At 48.3% G+C, this 20,011-nt stretch overlaps 1 protein-coding gene across 6 annotated transcripts in view; it reads left to right on the top strand.

The window, feature by feature from the left end:
• Window positions 1–14,029, top strand: part of HPS4 (HPS4 biogenesis of lysosomal organelles complex 3 subunit 2) — a 31,856-nt gene extending 17,827 nt beyond the window's left edge. For 2 of the 6 annotated variants that reach the window (XM_054542949.2, XM_054542950.2), the window contains exons 10-15: window positions 560–656; window positions 1,280–2,189; window positions 7,308–7,424; window positions 7,544–7,676; window positions 8,151–8,259; window positions 12,722–14,029. In XM_054542949.2, the coding sequence (XP_054398924.2) occupies window positions 560–656; window positions 1,280–2,189; window positions 7,308–7,424; window positions 7,544–7,676; window positions 8,151–8,259; window positions 12,722–12,893 (1,538 nt within the window). In that variant the 3' untranslated portion in view covers window positions 12,894–14,029. 6 annotated transcript variants of the gene reach the window in all.
• The last annotated feature ends 5,982 nt before the right edge of the window (window positions 14,030–20,011 follow it).

Below are 20,011 nucleotides of genomic sequence, written 5' to 3'. Positions count from 1 at the left end.
TAATAGGAAAATGGATGTTATGGAGCTTCAAGAATCAAGTTACCCACCAGAACCCTAATGGTAAAGCTATGATTTTAGGCATGCTGTCAAATCCCTGCTTTCAGACCCTCCTTAACTTCATATTGTGAGACTGCTCGGTCAAGTGCCAGGAGATTGTGATTGGGAGAGGGTAAGACAAACAGCGACTGCCAGAAAGACCTTTTGCAGGATGTGGAGGCGTCCTCAGGAGAGTTATTTCGATTTATTCTGAAGCCTGAGTTGGAGCAGATCCCTTTCTTAGCTTATATCTTCTTCTTGTAAAAGTGCTTTTCAACCTTTCTCTCCCGAACATCTTCCTTCTCCAAAGCTGGGAGTCATGTTGCCTGCAGGGACTCTTTCCTTACTGGGTCCAGGAGTTCGAGGTGCAGTTTGCCAACCTGTGTCCTGGCTGAGGAATGCACTCACAACACCCCTTTCCGAGCCCGCGTGTGGGTTGGATGCATCACGCCAGTGCAGCTATTGCCCCTCTGCCCTCTCTGGCGCGGGGGAAAGCCCTGTTCATATTGCTTTGCAATTCCAGGAGCGGCATTGCCCCCGAATGTCCAGATTATCCCTGTTTTTGTGACCAAAGAGGAATCCATTAGTCTCCACGAGTTCCCGGTGGAACAGATGACAAGGTAAGGGAGTGCACAGAGAGTTAACCTTATACCACACCTGAGGGACCCCATCACGTGATTGGTTAAAAAACAAACCTCTGATACATCCCATCCTTCCTTAATTCCATCTTCCCCATGCCCTGTCTTGGAGCATCTGGATCTTGAGTTTGTTAAGAAACAGAGTGGCATAGTGAGATGATATTGGCTTTCACATCCCAGCTCTCTTACTTATACCAGCTATGGGACCTTGGGCAAGTCCATTCCCTGCCTGAGCCTCAGTTTTTTCATCTGAAAAGTAGACACAATAGTATCCCTTTCATGAGTTCATTGTGACACTTGAAAATAGTATATGTACAGCACCTAGTATAGGGCCTGATGCGTAGGAGACCTTCCAAATGTGGGTCAGTCTTATTCAGTGGGCTCTGCCATTTTCAGTAGGTGAGCCTGGTGTCACTACGTGAAGCCCCGAGGGCCAGATGTTGCTGTATTTTTACCCCTGTGATTTAACTCTGGTGGCCTCTTAGGCTTTGTGGCCTCAGGCACCCCCTTGTCCTTGATGCCTGTGCTTTAGTCCTCACTGTGGAAGGGCACTTGCCCTGCAATCTGTCAACGTGCCCCTTCCTCACATCTGTCTTGTTTGCCAGGTCTCTAGCATCTCCAGCAGGACTCCAGGATGGTTCAGCCCAGCACCATCCAAAGGGTGGGCGCACATCTGCCCTGAAAGAAAATGCCACTGGCCATGTGGAATCCATGGCCTGGACCACCCCAGAGCCCACATCCCCTGACGAAGCTTGTCCAGATGGCAGGAAGGAGAACAGATGCTTGTCTGGCCATGATCTGGAGAGCATCAGGCCCGCAGGACTGCACAACACTGCCAGGGGTGAGGTTCTTGGCCTCAGCTGCTCCCTGGGGAAGGAACTAGTCTTTCTCCAAGAAGAACTCGACTTGTCTGAAATCCACATTCCAGAGGCTCAGGAAGTGGAAACGGCCTCAGGTCATTTTGCCTTCCTACATGTGCCTGTTCCAGATGGCAGGGCTCCTTACTGCAAGGCATCTCTCAGCGCCTCCAGCAGCCTGGAACCCACGTCTCCTGAGGACACAGCCGTCAGCAGCCTGCGCCCTCCCTCTGCTCCTGAGATGCTCACCCAGCATGGAGCCCAAGAGCAGCTCGAAGACCATCCTGGCCATAGCAGCCAAGCCCCCATTCCCAGAGCAGACCCTCTCCCCAGAAGGACCCGCAGGCCCTTGTTATTGCCTCGCTTAGATCCAGGGCAGAGAGGAAACAGGCTTCCCATGGGGGAACAAGGCCTGGATCAGGATGTTGATGGGGTCTGTGAAAGCCACGCAGCCCCTGGTCTGGAACGCAGTTCAGGCTCAGCAAACTGTCAGGGTGCTGGCCCCTCTGCAGATGGAATCAGCTCCAGGCTGACACCAGCAGGGTCCTGCATGGGGCTCATGAGGATGAATCTCTACACTCACTGCATCAAAGGGCTGGTGCTGTCCCTGCTAGCTGAGGAGCCACTGCTGGGAGACAGCGCAGCCATAGAGGAAGTGGTGAGTGTCCTCAGACCTTCTCCTGCCCCTCTGAGGCCTCTGCTGATCTCCTGTGCTTCCCTCACAGCACTGTGCTGACACCCAGGGAAGGGATAAAGGCTCAGCCCTCAGTTATGTGACCCTGGGCAAGACGTTCTTGTTTAGACGATGGAGGTAGTACCTGCCTCTGTGGGTTTTTGTGGGGGGTAAGAGTGAGTCAAGCAAGCGCATAGCACTGGTGGTGCATTGGCATCCAACAAGTGTTGGTTCTCTTCTTCTGCTGTTTCTAGTTTTGCAGAGCGCAGGCCTTGGAGGAAGGGAAGGCCTGAGATGGAATCCTGGCCCTTGTCCTCTAGCTGTGTGAACTTGCCCACAGACTTTTGTCCCCTTGAGCCTCGGCTAACTCCTCAGTCATGTAGGGGTGGTGGTAGACCCTCCTGTTCCAGATGCAGTAAGATAATGCAGGCAGACACTGCACGCATACGTGCGCGGTCACTGTTGTGCCGCCTCTGCTCATGGCCTCATTTCCTAGCCTGGACAGCTCTAGGTTCCGTGTCGGCTGGAAACTCCTCTGCAGTGTGTCACAGCCTGGGTTGGGAGTTCCCTGGAAACCCAGTGTTTTCCTCCATAGCCCCAGCATCGTACCTGATGTGAAGCTCCTTCCTAGAAGGCTGGGACGTCTGAAATCCTACCTGGCTCTGGAGGGGTCTTAAACTATTCCAGCCCCTTCCCCGCTTAGAGGCTTAGAGTGGTAAACTGACCTTCCCTGGGGCTCACACTGGAGATTCAGTTGCTATAGTAACAGCCTTGCTTTAGTAGGCAGGGAAAGTGGTAGCAGCAAGAACAGCAGGTTGAAATTGCTGCAGGGCAAATGGTGTCTTGGGGCTTTCCTTGTTTTTATTCTTAAATGTGTATTATTCTAAGCTGATCTTACTATCATGCAGGGCTTGTGACCCTCCATAAATGAGCTAGTCACCTTGAAATACAGAAGAAGAGATAAGACTGCACAGCAGCTTCCTTGCACAGAGCTCCTAGCAAGAGAATGCTCTCTGGAGCTGTCAGGCTTCTCTGTCCCCTTTCCACAGACCCTGGATCACTGAGTTACGGCTCATTTGCTTCCTGTATCCCCATTCACCATAGCTAGGAGTGACTATCCATCTCCTTCTTATAACAATGCAGGGAGTTGTGGCTGCAGTGTTGAACGCTTCATCTCCCTGCCGATGCCTTGGTTTTCATGGTCTATTCTGCACAGTGTCAAGCATTAGAAATGTCATGTTGAAGGGCCCAGTGTTTGAATGCAATAAAGTGGATATAATACCTTTCTTTTTATCTTCCCCCACAAAAAGGAAAAAATAGCCCAGGCTGCTCTTTGAGATGTATTCTGCACCAACTATATGCGAAATACTTTGCATCTCTTGTTTTAGCCAAGCCTTAGAACAGTTCTGGGAAGGAGGCCTTGTAACTCCCATTTTACCAGTAAGAAAACAGCCTCATTGAGATGGAAAGATCTCCTGCAAGTGGCAGGTCCAGAATTCTCGCTTGTTTCTGGTTCCCCACCCCAGCCTCTCTGTCCCCCGACTGCCCTGCCCTTGCGGTGATAGCTGGGAAGCTGAAGAAAGGGGGTCAGTGTCCTGCCTTCTGTGGCTCGTGCTCTATGGCCATATCCCCTGGTGTGTCAAGGTCTATCCATGCTGTTATGATATCAGCCTCCATGGGCTTCTGTGGAAAGCAGGGTTTGATGCTGGCTAGGCCCCGGGAAATAGACTGCAGTTTTATGGAAGAGAAAAAGCTAATCTTTTCTCCTTTTTATTTATTTATTTTTTTTTTGAGATGGAGTTTCGCTCTTGTTGCCCAGGCTGGAGTGCAATGGCGTAATCTCAGCTCACTGCAACCTCCACCTCCCCGATTCAAGTGGTTCTTCTACCTCAACCTCCTGAGTATCTGGGATTACAGGCATGTACCACCAGGTCCAGCTAATTTTATATTTTTAGTAGAGACGGGGTTTCTCCATGTTGGTCAGGCTGGTCTCGAACTCCTGACCTCAGGTAATCTGCCCGTCTCGGCCTCCCAAAGTGCTGGGATTACAGGCATGATTGCACCCAGCCCTGAAAAGCTAATCTTTTCTAGTATGGAGTGACTAACTTTGATCAGCTCACTGGTTTGAGAGTGGGTTTGTTAATCAGACCCAAAGGATTTCTGTTTTATAATTGAGAAGAGGTGTTTGATTGCCTTTTTGTCCCAGACTAGCCTTGAAAATACTTTATCTGATTTCCCTGCAGCCCCTCTGCTACTGTCTAGAAAAACCAAATACCCCCAGTTATGGTGAGCACACCCCTTTTGCAAGGGCTCCTTAATGATGTTACATACTGCCAAACTGCCCTTGTGTCATTTGGCTATCTTGTCTTTGGGTGGATCAGCTTCCGCAGGGAGTGGGGGTAGGGTGAGGGGCAGCAAGGCTTGGGATGGTGGAAGGAGCCGTGGGTGGAGCAGCCAGGAGGGTTGGGATTGGGGCTGGAATTCCCTCAGAGGGAGCGTAATAGGCTCACACCAGGGGGCAGCATAGAGCCGCTGATAGTCCATTACTCAAACCCCAAGATAATCTCATTGACCTTCAAACACAGTGATCAGATTAATTATTTATCACTACAATAGGACATGGAGCTTCTGTGTACAGTACATGAGGCTTGAAGTTAGTGTGAGAGTGTTGCCATAAAACATTTTATGAAAAAACACCTTCCCCCAACTGGGAAACCGGTATTTCTAAGTGAATGTGTGTTCCATGCATTGCTCCTTCTGCACGCTGTGTCACACACTGACATTTGTGCCACTTGCTTTTGTGTGTACTAGAAGTCAGAGGACCCAGGAATTAGCCTCAGCTCTGCGTCGCCTAGGGCTGTTGTGAGGATCACATTATGTAGCAGTATATATTGGTGGCTGGCAAACGTTTTATGTAAAGGACCAGAAAGCAAATATTTTCAGCTTTGCACAGCTTTTCAGCTCTGCTGTTGCAGTACAAAAACAGCCATAGACAGTATATAAATGGTATGACCGTATTCCAGTAATTATTTATGGACATGGAATTGGAACTTCATATAATTTGCACATGTTACAACATTATTCTTTTGACTTTTTTCCCCAACCATGTAAAAAAATATAAAAACCATTCTTAGGTCTCAGGCTGTACAAAGATAGGCAACAGGCTGGATTTAGTTTATAGGCTAGAGTTTGCTGACCCCTGGTATGTATGAAAGCACTTGGTTATCAGTAAAAAATTATCCACATGTCATCTGACATAGCATCTGGTGATTAACTGTGTTTTTATGGTTAAGTGATCCTATCTTGAGTGCAAGTTAGGCAGAAGGTTCTGGAAGCAAAGCTCAGTGCCTATGGGGAAACAGTTTTTGGCATGGCTCACTCTCTGTTCCTGTTGTTTCTTCCTCTGGACACCAGCTCAACATGGAAGGGATGACTGTTAGCAGGTTCTTGAGGTCCAAAAACTTTCAGTGGGCTGTGGTTTGACTTCATCAGGTGAATGCTTATGTGTGCCCGTGTGGGTGTGGGCACATGCACACACACACATCTGTTCAAATAAGAGGCTCAGTGTTAAACGCAGTATTGGTCAGGCTCTCTCAGTGATCTGAACATGAGATATTATGATTTTCTTTCCTGAGCACATATCTTTTTACATAGCTCTGCACCCTTGGTTTAAACCAAATAGCTCATAAATTGGCAGTGCTTGGCATTGGATGTGTTCATTTATTCATTCATTTAGTGCATTCATTTATTGAGCACCTACTAGGAGTCAGGCACTCTACTAAGCATTGAGGATACAAAACTGAGTGCATAGAAAATAACTTTGTATGTCACACCTATTGACTTGAAATATCATTTCTGAGACTTTCATACAGGAAAACTGATTTAACACCAATATACTCCCAAAATAACATGTAAGCTTCATGACATTTACTTCAGAAGCATTCTGTTTGCATCTCTGTACTTTTTATATGCACTTATTTTTCTTACATAGCTGTTGAAAAATAGTCCACAAATTATCTGTGATCTCTAAAGAGACACCATTTCTTTTATATGATTATTTTCATTTCCTTGACTGTATAAAAAGACTCTGCCTCAGGATAGCACTTTAGAGTTTACAAAGGACTTTTGGATGTGTCATTTCATTTAAGTCACTCAATAGTCCTGTACTGTTCCCATTTTGCAGATGAATAGAAAAATGAGGCACAGAAAACTTGGTAACTTGCTCCTGGTCATTTGACTAAAAAGAGGCTGAACTTGGGATGTTTTTTTACCTGGGAACTGCAAATGCTTGGGGACAGTGGCCTTCTTTCTTGTGGCTGAAGCAGGCCCAGGAAACCCCATTTCAGACCAAGCCTATTACAACAGGCCTGGCCTACTGAGTCAAGCCCTCAGTGGAGCTTGAAGAACACCTCACAGCCATTAAAGAATTATATGATAGAATATTTAAAGATGAGAAAAGCAGTTCATCCTATGTTGTTAGGTTAAAAAACTATCAGTCATTATTTATGATTTGATCTCATTTTTATTTTACAGAAAAAGAGTTACACAAAACGGTATAGTCCAGTGTTTTCAATTGTACTTAAACTTTATCTCCTTGGAGGTTTGTAAAAATACAGGTACTTGAACCCATCTCCTTGACAGTCGTCCTCAACTGTATTCCTCCTCTGAACCATCAAGTGCAGAAAGCTGTGTGACTGACACTTAGTACTTCCAAGAAAGCCAGGACCGTGCTAGATGTAGCAGAGAGAAGTTACCATGTTACATCCAGTGAGGGACTTCTGTACCCAGGGCCAGTGAGAAACAATGCGGGATGGTCCCAGGTTGTTTGTATTGTGAAATCATGCAGCCTGGGTAGGAAAGCCATGGTTAAAATAAGATACACCACAGTGGTGACAGTGGCTATTACTGGATGGTGAAATGATGGGTAGTTTTTCTTGTTATTTTTTTGCTCATCTCTTTTCTAAATCTACAATATAATCATTAATTTTAAAAACATTAGAACATAAGGGTGAAAGAAAAATGTTGGTGAGAGTCCATTTTGCTGGATCAAGTAGGCAGTAAGATACTCCATGAATGATTTTTTTTTTTTTTTTTTTGAGGCAGAGTCTCACTCTATCACCCAGGCTGGAGTGCGGTGGTGTGGTCTCGGCTCACTGCAGCCTTGAACTCCTGGCTCAAGTGATCCTCCCGCCTCGGTCTCGCAAAGCACTGGGATTACAGGTGTGAGCCACCGTGCCTGGTTGGAGGATTTTTTTTTTAACTAAGTCTGTGGTTAACTAGCCCTCAGAAGGCTTGCTGAGGTCAGCCCTACAAGCCCATGACCCTCTCCCCCTTTGCAGTACCACAGCAGCCTGGCGTCGCTGAATGGGCTGGAAGTCCACCTGAAAGAGACGCTGCCCAGGGATGAGGCAGCCTCCACAAGCAGCACCTACAACTTCACACATTACGACCGCATTCAGAGCTTGCTGATGGGTAAGAACCAGCCAAGGGGCCTGGGGCGACGGGGATACCAGATTCTAGACGGGTGGAGGTGAGAACTTGAGCCCCAGCATCGTGATGACACGGCTGTGCAGAGTTGTCTGACCTGCGTTCAGGGCTGTCTCCTCACCGGGAGCCCACTCCCACGGAGTGTGGCGTTCACTGGGCAGACGCTTCTCTGCTCATATGTCTGTTTTTGGCGTTTCCCAGTGTTTTGAGAGAAGTTCATGTTCACATATCTGTGATAGGTTTGTCTCAGATTGTTGAGATCCACACGCAGAAACCGGGTGCTGCATCGCATGGCGGCGGCAGCAGAAGCCCAATGCCCCGGGCCTTTGTCTCTGCCCCGGGCAGCCAACTCATGGCCTTGAGCCGTGCTCAGTCCCTGTGTTCAGTACCAGGCTTCAGGGGGTGGGAGGGCGGATGGTAACTGTCTGCTCTTCACAACTCTGTGTCCTCTTTTGGAAGCAAACCTGCCGCAGGTGGCCACCCCGCAGGATCGCCGCTTCCTCCAGGCCGTCAGCCTGATGCATAGCGAATTTGCCCAGCTGCCCGCGCTTTATGAAATGACTGTCAGGTGAGCCTCCCTGAGTCGCTCCCCCACTTACTCTCCACGGTCCTGCTCATGGGAACCACCTGTGGGTCCCAGGCAGCGCCTTATTCCTAAGTAGATGAAAAACATTCTAGTTACTCCCTTAAGGCCTTCCTTTTTCTGTTCCTATTGCCGCCATCATCCACTGTTGTGCAGTCACGTGCCATGGACTTTCTGGTTCCCTTCCTACTTTAGATGCTTGGGGTCCAGCAGTGAAGGAACCTGAGGTCCTCACCATCATGGAGCTACATCCGTTACTAGGGACAGTGGCTCCGTCTCCTTTCTAGAAACAGTGTTGAAATATTGTTGTCTTTCTAATTAAAAAGTATTATGGCTGGGTACAGTGGCTCACACCTGTAATCTCAGCACTTTGGGAGGCAGGGGGATCACTTGAGGTCAGGGTTCAAGACCAGCCTGGCCAACCTGGTGAAACCCTGTCTCTACTAAAAATACAAAAAATTAACTGGGCAGGGTGGTGGGTGCCTGTAGTCCCAGCTACTCAGGAGGCTGAGGCAGGAGAATCACTTGAACCCGGGTGGCAGAGGTTATAGTGAGCTGAGATCACACCATTGCACTCCAGCCTGGGCAACAGAGTGAGACTGCGTCTCAAAAAAAAAAAAAAAAAAAAAAGGTAATACGTGCTGACCATACAGTCATGCAGAATGCTTGGAAATCTATCAAGTAAAACATTTTCCTCTCTCATCTCCATCACACACCAAGAAATAACCACATTTTACAGTTTGGTATATATTGCTCCAGGTTTTATTGGTTTTTGGTTTTTATTTTTTGCACATATAGATAAATTGTATTTTTAATTATTTTAAGTCTTCTAGAAAATAGGATTCTACTAATGTACAATTTTACAGTTGTCTTTTTTCACATTATGGCATAGCTTGAACACCTCCATGCCAGAAGAAATATAGATCTATTAATGATTATTGTAATTTACAGTATTTAAGCAAGCAAATTTGTTTTTTTCTTTCTATATGCTTCTCTTATGAAACCAGAAAGGGAGTTTGGGCTTTAGAGATCACTTTATAAAAGCCCTAGGAGGCTGGGACCTGAGAATTTGGTTGACAACTGGTAACAGAAAATAAAGCAAGTTAGCAGGTCAAGGGCAGTGCTGGCAATGTGTATATTAGTCCACGTAGCCCTTGGAACCATCTAGTCAAGGGCATTATTTTTTATTCATTTATTTTGAGATGGAGTCTCACTCTGTCACCAGGCTGGAGTGCAGGGGCTCAATCTCGGCTCATTGCAACCTCTGCCTCCTGGTTTCAAGCAATTCTCCTGCCTCAGCCTCCTGAGTAGCTGGGACTACAGGCGCCTGCCACCATACCCAGCTAATTTTTGTATTTTTAGTAGAGATAGGGTTTCACCATGTTGGCCAGGATAGTCTCAATGTTTTGACCTAGTGATCCGCCCACCTTGGCCTTCCAAAGTGCTGGGATTACAGGCATGAGCCACTGCGCCCGGCTTCAAGGGCATTTTTTAAATCCTCATTTTATAGATGAGAAAATTGAAGCACAAATAGGATAAGCAGCTTGCCCAGGGTTATATTCTTCTTAAGTGGCAGGGCCAGGATTTGAAGCATTTTCTCCAACTGTTAAGCACATGTATGACCTTTCCACACACATTTCAGTGTCGGGGCAGTGTAGTCCGGTGCGAGGGGCATGGGTGGTGGACTGACAGGGAGCCTGGGTGGGTGATTAGGATTGTTCTGATGCCCTGTCACCCACCACACTTGAGCGCCAGGTGTTCTGCTGCCTCTCACCGTCTCCAGCCAATATTTCAATAGATCTTTCTGTCAGAAATGTGTCTTCTCTGGCTTTAATTCACAGCTGCCCCAGGCTGGCAACCCAGAGGCAAATTGCATCTACAGTCACTGGTTTGGGAACTGGCTGTGTTGGGGGTGTGTGTGTCTGTTTTGTGGGAGGCGGAAACAAGTAAAATGTCAGCATCTGCTCCACCAACCACCTTGTGGCCCTGCAGTATGTCACCTTCCTCAGAGCTGAGAGGGGTTTAGTGTTGAGATACATGGCTCAAGGCATTTGTTGAGAGATTATTTCAATAATAGTAATAGAAACAACAGCTACCATTTCTTTTTTTTTTTTTTAATTTTATTATTATTATACTTTAAGTTTTAGGGTACATGTGCTGTGCACAATGTGCAGGTTAGTTACATATGTATACATGTGCCATGCTGGTGCACTGCACCCATTAACTCGTCATTTAGCATTAGGTATATCTCCTAATACTATCCCTCCCCCCTCCGCCTACCCCACAACAGTCCCTGGTGTGTGATGCTCCCCTTCCTGTGTCCATGTGTTCTCATTGTTCAGTTCCCATCTATGAGTGAGAACATGCGGTGTTTGGTTTTTGGTCCTTGCGATAGTTTGCTGAGAATGGTTTCCAGTTTCATCCATGTCCCTACAAAGGACATGAACTCATCATTTTTTATGGCTGCATAGTATTCCATGGTGTATATGTGCCACATTTTCTTAATCCAGTCTATCGTTGTTGAACATTTAGGTTGGTTCCAAGTCTTTGCTATTGTGAATAGTGTCACTATAAACATATGTGTGGATGTGTCTTTATAGCAGCATGATGTATAATCCTTTGGGTATATACCCAGTAATGGGATGGCTGGGTCAAATGGAATTTCTAGTTCTAGATCCCTGAGGAATCGCCACACTGACTTCCACAATGGTTGAACTAGTTTACAGTCCTACCAACAGTGTAAAAGTGTTCCTATTTCTCCACATCCTCTCCAGCACCTGTTGTTTCCTGACTTTTTAATGATCGCCATTCTAACTGGTGTGAGATGGTATCTCATTATGGTTTTGATTTGCATTTCTCTGATGGCCAGTGATGATGAACATTTTTTCATGTGTTTTTTGGCTGCATAAATGTCTTCTTTTGAGAAGTGTCTGTTCATATCCTTCGCCCACTTTTTGGTGGGGTGGTTTGTTTTTTTCTTGTAAATTTGTTGGAGTTCATTGTAGATTCTGGATATTAGCCCTTTGTCAGATGAGTAGGTTGCAAAAGTTTTCTCCCATTCTGTAGGTTGCCTGTTCACTCTGATGGTAGTTTCTTTTGCTGTGCAGAAGCTCTTTAATTAGATCCTATTTGTCAATTTTGGCTTTTGTTGCCATTGCTTTTGGTGTTTTAGACATGAAGTCCTTGCCCATGCCTATGTCCTGAATGGTATTGCCTAGGTTTTCTTCTAGGGTTTTTATGGTTTTAGGTCTAACATGTAAGTCTTTAATCCATCTTGAGTTAATTTTTGTATAAGGTGTAAGGAAGGGATCCAGTTTCAGCTTTCTACATATGAACAGCTACCATTTCTTAACCACTCACAATGTGTTAAGCACTCACTTAATCTCATTCTTTAAAACAAAACAAAACAGAACACCAATGAGGGCACATACTGTTGCAACATCCACTGTACAGATGAAAAAGCTGGGACTCAGAAATGTTGAATAGCAGCCCAGGACACACACTAGAAAGTAATAGGGCTGGGATTAGCACCTGAGTGTGTGTGACTCCAGATCCATGCTCATAACCACCTGGCCTCGGAGCCCTCCCACAGGGCTGTGAGAAGAGATTGTCTTGCTGGGCCAGTGGGTGCAGGAGACACTGAAGCTTGGAATAGAGTGGGATTTTTCTCCCTTACAGGGAAGGAGAGAATTGAGTGAGGGGAGCCTTAGCAGTCCCTGACTCCACCCTTTCTCACTAGACTTGGGGGAAACTGAGGCCCATAATAGTTGGAGAGGCAGGATCCAGAAACCAGGGGGGTTTACCTTGGCCTGGAGTTGGCTCCTCCCAGGTGGCTCCGCCTCTGTGTAGTGCCCTCATCCCTCCCTCTCTGTGTCCACAGGCTTCTTGTCACTTCATGTCACACCCACTCCTGTCCTTCACTCCCCCTTAGTCTATCCAGCCACCCCCAGTGTGGAGAGCAGACTAGATTCCTTTCTCGGACACTGTCATTGCGTCGTCATAGAGGCAGGGCAGCCCCAGCTACTCACTCTGAGCCTCAGGGTCCTTGTCTGTGAAATGGGACCATACCACCACTGCAGAGCTCATGTGAGGGGCAAAGCAGAGACTGTATGCAGAGCACATTGCATAGCTGCCAGTATATCAAGAAAGCCGGCACTCCACAGTTCCTTTATGCAGTACTTATAACTCCAGGCTCTGTGGCTGCTGCCACTGTGGATGGTCCCGCCACGTACTCTTCCAGCATCTAGTGAGCTGAAAGGAAGGAAAGGTGGTATTGGCACTGAAGCCTGAAACTCAGCTGAATAAATAGAATTCCGTGCCATGACAGCTGCACATGCCACATTGGGTGTCCTGGGTCCTCTGTGACAAGAACCTTACTGAGGTCTCTGTGTGGTCTGAGATTAGCACCAGCAGCATCGGGCCGCTGTCTTCTTTCTTCCTCCAACAGAAATGCCTCCACGGCCGTGTACGCCTGTTGCAACCCCATCCAGGAGACATATTTCCAGCAGCTGGCACCTGCAGCACGGAGCTCCGGCTTCCCAAACCCTCAGGATGGCGCCTTCAGCCTCTCCGGCAAAGCCAAGCAGAAGCTGCTGAAGCACGGGGTGAACTTGCTCTGAACTGCACCCAGGAGGTGACTGGGAAGGAGAAAACCAGTAAAGGAAGCTCTGCCTTTTATAACTGAAAAGGCCCCTCTATTTTATTTTTCTTGAAAACATTCCCTTTTTTAGGAACATAATGATATTTGAGTTTTTGTTATTCCTTTTGCAGATTGGGATGTGTTTTGGGGGCAGGGGTTAGTTCTTCAGGTCAGCAGACCCAGAGCACTTGATAAAGAACTGTATTTAATCGGTGGTGTTGGGGCCGGGACGGGCTTGGCTCCCTCTCTGCCATACTGAGCCTGAGGTATTTCATATCTCCTGCTGCTGTTTCATCCCAGCTTGAACTGGTGCCACAAGATTCCAAGTTGGCATTTTTTCTAGAACTTGATCGTCCACTAGCCCAGAGTGTGTGTGTTCAACCCCCACACCAGGTGGTGGTAGGCGGTGTGACTGCACATCGAGGTGCTGGATCTGTGAGCAGGCCGACTCCACGCCCACGCCGCAGGTAGGTTTCTCCAGTGTGGTCCTGCTGGGAGGTCTGGATCGTTCCTGCAGGGAAGCGGCAGCACACGGAGACTGCCTGGTTGAATTCTGTTGGAACTCTACTCAAATCTAGGGGCGTCTTCTTTGGACCCACAATGGGGGCAAGCCTTAATAATATGGAAGGGAGTTTGGGCTTTTGAGATCCCTTTATAAAAGCCCTGGGAGCTGAACCCTGAGAATTCAGTGACGACAGGACCAACCTGCGCTGCCTTTGACTACAAGTGGGCTGTGCAGCTGGTTCCCCTCGAGCGAGTGTCCCTAAATAGGAGTTTACAAGATGTCAGGGGGTAAAAGCAACTGTGCTTTTCAGTGGTGGCTGCGTAAAAGGGAATGACATTCAGTTGTGTGTTCCTGGACTTGTGTGGTAGTTAAAACCTCAGTTCTATTACATTATAGTCAGACATTTTTTTGACAGTATGAGACAGATTGCAGGATGAAAATATTTGTCAAAATCTTAACTGAATGTTTACTGGAAGTACTTGAGATTCCATTTGAGAGTTGTATTGTTAATAATTTCATGTCAGTGAACTGATATCTGATGTTTATGATATGGTGTCTTTTTCTTGAAACAAGCTTCCAAGGGCTAAAAATAAAATAGCCAAAAAATGCTAGAGTTCTGAGTAATTAAATGGCAGCATTTTTTGTGACAAAGGTAAGGGTTAAGACAGTGTGTGTGTGTGTGTGTGTGTGTGTAAGTGTAACGTGGGCACATCCCTCTTTTCCTTCCCTGGGTTCAGTGTGGCTGGGTAAGGACCGTCTGTTTGCAGGGGTGCCAGGCTGCAGCCTGCTGCTCCAGGGAGCACCAGCTGCAGCTGATCGAATACACCAAGCCTGTGTCTTCCTCTTCTGTCACCTCTCTCCAGGATCTCTGCTGTCTCTTGGATCCCATCTGCCTAGATGGAAGAGGATCCTATTGGAAGCTAGGATAAATGTTGTCTTAGTCCTCTGCTATGTTCTCCCAGAAAAAATTCATTACAAGTTCTCTGCTGTGGTTGCTGCAGCTCCAGGAAGCCCCCGCAGTGTCTCACGTTGTCTTTGACCAGTGGTCCCCAGTACCAGGCCAGAGAAGACAACTTTATAATGTCATTTGTGTTGTGAAAATTCTTCCACTGACCCAAAATGGAACCGTACAAAGCCTATCCGTGTATATGGAAAAGTCTCATCCACTTGGATTAACTCAGAAAAAGTAAAGTCCTGAAACTACTTTGCAGGTGTGCCCCTTTCTTTCCTCCTTTGATCCTGCTTAGTTTCTGCAGTGGAGGTTCTGCTCAGAGCCCCAGGGCACTGGCAGCTGCAGCCGTCATCTCTAAAGCTTGGTAACTGTGGCCCAGAGGCTGCAGAGAAGAAACACTTAGCCCGCTGTTTTCCCGTTTTTTAATATTTCAGAGGTTTCAGGGGGTCACTCAGGACATGGTTTATCCCACAGCCCCAGGCCCATCCCCTCAAAATTAGCATCCCCAGAGTACAGGCCCAGCGACGGACAGCCAAGCAGCGTGTTCTTGCTGGAATGGGCACCACAACCTCTTATGGCCACGTTTCCCAAGGGAAGGCAGTGTGCAGGACAGCCTGCCCACCCTGGACTCCTAGTTGACACCGAGTGCCACTGTCAGCGATCCAGGACCACAGATTCTAGTGACTCTTCAGGGCAGAAAAGCCTCTGTTTTGGCTCCGTCTGTGCCAGCCATCTGCCACCTGTGAACTGTAAGGATAAAGGTCGCATGAGTGATTAACAGTGGTCTGTTAGTCCGTTCTCAACGCTTCTAATAAAGACATACCCGAGACTGTGTACTTTATAAAGGAAAGAGGTTTAACTGACTCACAGTTCCGCAGGGCTGGAGAGACCTTGGGAAACTTACAATCATGGCAGAAGAGGAACCAAACACAGCCTTCACATGGTGGCAGCAAAGAGAAGTGCAGAGTGAAAGGGGGGAAAAGCCCCTTATACAACCATCAGATCTCGCGAGAACTCACTGTCCAAAGAACAGCATGGAAGTAACCACCCCCATAATTCAATTACCTCCCACCGGGTCCCTCCCACGACATGTGGGGACTATGAGAACTACAAAATGAGATTTGGGTGGGAACACAGCCAAACCATATCAAGTGGCAATCGGATTCCTACTGGGAAAGGACCCCTAGAGAGGATGTTTGAGCCTAATCAAACTGTCTCCTCCCCTGGAGGGAAGCATTTAGACTTGTGGGCCGTTGTCACTTCCACAGACAGAGGGTGGTAGCAAGTGGAGCCCAGGGGCTTTGTTGAAGTCGCCCTCCATGGTGTCTGTCTTGCATATTTGGTGGTCTTTTCCAATGTGGCTAAGATGTACTTCCCATGCCGCCCAATTAACTGCGTTCTTAACACCCCGCCCTGCTGGAGGTGGGTGAGTAGCAGCAGACCTTTCTCTGGTGTGAGCCTCCCTGCCACAGGCCACTTCCCTGTGTGTGTAGTGAGCTGAATGGTGGCCCCCAAAGATCAGGTCCCGATCCCCAGAACCTGTGAATGTTGCCTTGTTGGATCGGATGTTTGCAGATGTGGTTGAGTGAAGGATCTTGAGACGAAGAGATGATCCTGGCTTATCCTGTGGTCCCTAAATGCCCTCACAAATGTGCTTTTAGGAGAGGGGCAGGGGGAGGTTACTCACACGGAGAAGGCCACGTGAAGATGGCAAAGACTGAAGTGATGTGGCCGCCAGTCAAGGAATGCCAGCAGCCACCAGGTGCCAGAAAAGGCAAGAAGTGGATTCTGCCCTAGAGTGTGCGGAGGGACTGTGACTCTCAACATACTGAATTCGGTCCCGTGAAACTGATTTCAGACTTTGGCCTCCAGAACTGTGAGAGCATAGGTTTGTGTTGTAAGCCTCCAGGTGTGTGCTTATTTGTTACAGCAGCCACAGGAAACAAATCCATTCTCCTGCCAACTTGCTTTCTTCTTGTGATGCCCAGTTCCCTCTCTCTCAGTAGCACCGAGCCACAGAGCATGGGTAGGGCATGAGAAGAGCTGGGGCCCCACATGAGGTTGCCATGTTGCGGGGCACAGGGGAGCCTTTAAGTAGGGGAGTGGGATAGGCGCAGTGTCACGCCTGTATAATTCCAGCACTTTGGGAGGTCAAGGTGGGTGGATCACTTGAGCTCAGGAGTTCAAGAGCAGCCTGGCCAACATGATGAAACCCCATCTCGACTAAAAATACAAAAATTAACCAGGTGTGGTGGCGTGTTCCTGTAATCCCAGCTACTCGGGAGGCTGAAGCAGGAGAATCGCTTAAATCCAGGAGGCGGTGGTTGCAGTGAGCCGAGCTGAGATTCATCACACTCCAGCCTGGGCGACAGAGTGAGACTCTGTCTCAAAAAAAAAAAAAATGCAGTGGAGTGACTTGAGCTGGTTCTCATGAGGAACGTCACTAGCTCCTGAGTAGGGGATAAGCTGGGCAAGAGTGGAAACCACCAGGAGGCTGTGGTTGTCCAGGTGGGAAGCGGAATGGCTGAAAGAGAGGAGGCCAGATAATGGACAGATGAGCCTGGCCACAGATTAGGTTTGGGGTGGGGAGGGACAGCCCCAGGGGAGAAGGCAGCCAAGGAGAGAGATTCCTGCCCTGAAGGAGCTGGTGGAGGGAGTGAGCAGGAAACCCACACTAATACTCTCAGCCTCACACACGCCTGTCCCAACCCCTGAACCCACTGCTGCTCCTGGGAAAAGGGCAGTGGGTGTGGGAAAGCACTTGTCTTCTGCTTTGCTTCTTGATTCTGACTGCCACCCGGCTCTCTCTGAGGAGATGGGGGAGGGCAGGTGTCAGACCCACGCTCAGCATCCTAGCTTAGAAATAAAACATACTCTAGATCTTTCTTTCTTCAACATATTTGGTGAGTTTGGGAAGCTTACAGTGAAGATTCTAAGGGCTTCAAGGTGAAAATAGGACACCTTCTCTGTTGATCCAGGATTTAAATGTCCAAACCTGAAATTAGCTGTACTTCCCCTGAGAATAAAACCCAGAGAGTGCTTTGGAATCCTGTCAAGAGCTGGGAGGTGTTTTATGATTGCCTGTGCATGTCGAGGTACAAGCCGAAAAGTTGCAACCCTTCTCCCCTGCCCTGTCTCGCTATCAGCTGGGCCAAGCACCCCAAGAAAAGGGCTTGAGGCCTGGGCTGCCAAACCCATGGGGAGGAGAGGGAGACAAGTCCTCTACCGAGTGTGCTGCTAAAAGACACCTTGTGCATCCTTCCTCCCCACCCAGGCTGGACTGGCTCGTGTGGCTGTGGCAGGAGCACATGGGCTTTGGTGTCAGACACCTGGGTTCAAATCGCAGCTCTGCCACTTATTGCTGGAAATCAGGGCAAGTTGCTCTTCTGTCTCTGAGCCTCAGTGTCCTCTTCTTTAAAATGGATAGGAGAAGGAAATGGACGTAAGGACTTGGCCTATCATGGGCCTTCAGCAAATGGAGGGCCCTGTTGAGTGTTCTGAGAAGGCAAGTGGCCTCCCGGGACAGGGAGAAGGACCTGGGGGGCTGGAGGGGTGTGGTCCTTCTGCATGCTGAGGAAGTGAGGCCTGGTTGTGTGTGCAGACGTCAGAAGATGCGCTGTGCTGTGAGCCTGGATACTCGGCTTCCAATTCCAGCTTGCCCTGCAGCTGGCCGTGTGACCTTGTTCATGTCAACTGCCCGCTCTGAGCCTGTTTTCTCATGTGTTAAATGTGCAGTTGACAAGGATAAGGTAGGGGAAGGAACCTCGTAGGGTGCACAGTGCTCTCCACGCTCAAAGAAGCAGGTGCCCTCACCTTGAACTTGGGGGTGGCTAATGTATGGGAAGCAGGGAGATATGGGGAAAGGCAGGTACCCAGAAGTAAGAAGCAACGTGTGTGCCTGGGAAGGAGGCGGAAAGTAAACCAATCCCTGTGTGTGCTGCCTCCTGCCTCCTAATGCTGCAATCTGCTTGAGTATTTTCCCTGCCATCTGTCAGCAGTTCTAAAATATGTGGCTTATTCTGTCCTTTTCCCTGTGTTTACATCTGGTTAGCAAGATTTGGCTGGGGAGTTAAATGTTATGGAAGGTTGCTGGCAGCAGGCATGACGGTCCTCAAAAACCTCATTCTGTGCTTAGCCTCTGCTACTCATGTTTACATCTTGACAATGTGTATAGAGTACCTCTCCCATCCACCCAGACCACGACATAATAGCATCTTACCAAAACCTCACTTGACACTCACAGAGTGGTTTAGGACTTTTGGTGGCAAGGATAGAAACCACAACTCAAACTTGGCTTACGAATAAAAGGCGCATTTATTGGCTCATGTAACAGAAAAGTGCAGAGGTAGAGCTGGTTTTCGGCAGAGCTGCGTTCAGGACTCACGTGATCTCCACAGCGCAGGCCCCGCTTGCCTCCATGGGTTTCTCTCTCAGCTTCTTTCCCTTTACCTCCCCCGACCACCCCACCTAATAAAAAGTGGCCTCTCTTTCACAGTCGTCCCAGAAAAAGAACTTGGATCACGTGCCCAGCCCTGACCCAATCTCTCAGTGGCCCAGAGTTTGGAAGACTGATTGGTCAGATCTGGATCATGGGCCCAGCCCTGGAGACCCAAGGACTGAGCATGAGGATGTTATGGTCTTGCAAGAGGCTCATACTGTTGGCAGGATAGGTTTAAAAGCAGTGGCTGCCGGCCAGGCGTGGTGGCTCACGCCTGTAATGCCAGCACTTTGCCGGGCAGAGGCAGGCTGATCACTTGAGGTCAGGAGTTCGAGATCAGCCTGGCCAACATAGTGAAACTGTCTCTACTAAAAATACAAAAATTAGCCAGGCGTGGAAGCGGGCGTCTGTAAGTCCAGCTAGTCGCAAGGCTGAGGCAGGAGAATCACCAGAAGGTAGAGGTTGCAGTGAGCCGAGATTGCGCCACTGTACTCCAGCCTGGGCAACAGAGGAGACTCTGTCTCAAAAAAACAAAAACAGACAACAAAAAACAGTGACTGTCCTCTAGAGACCAAGGTTAGGTGGCCTGCCCGGTGTTACACAGGGCCATAGCTCAGACTTTAACCTCCAGGCTGAATGGTTTCAAAGGCCTTATTATTCTTGCTACTCACAGCAGCGACCCCCTCAGCCCGAGCTACACATTAGAATCATGACCGGAAATGAGTTTAAAACAAAGACCCGTGCCTGGACCCCACTCTCAGAACAATGAAAAAAGATGCTTTGGGAGTGGGATGTGGGCTTTGGGGTTTCTGACAAGTTCCCAGGTGACTGCATCGTGCAGCCACAGTCAAGGACCAGCACACTAGGATCACTCCTCTCCCCCACGGTATGCTACAGAGCACTCAATGTTACAAGTTTAGTCGCTGTCACCAAGGACAGAACCCAGACAATCTGGGTGACTCTAGGGGCTGATGAACAGGTGCCTGGGAGAAAGGGTTTGGGATCAGAAGAATGGGGTGTGACCTTGTACAAATAGTAATTGGTCTGGCCTTGAGTACATGGGAACAGAGGGAGCTTAAGGCCAGTCCAGGCTGTCTCGGGTGGAAGGCAGGATTCCTGTTTGCAGCCCGCTGGCTCCCCTTTCTCACCTTGAGCCTCCAGAGCTACAACATTTAATTAGTTTAGCAATGCCTAGTTGGCAAT

Source organism: Pongo abelii, chromosome 23, assembly GCF_028885655.2.
Source record: "Pongo abelii isolate AG06213 chromosome 23, NHGRI_mPonAbe1-v2.0_pri, whole genome shotgun sequence".
Lineage (NCBI taxonomy): Eukaryota > Metazoa > Chordata > Mammalia > Primates > Hominidae > Pongo > Pongo abelii.
Note: the sequence above shows the minus strand (reverse complement) of the source record. Positions and strands in the feature narration are given on the sequence as shown.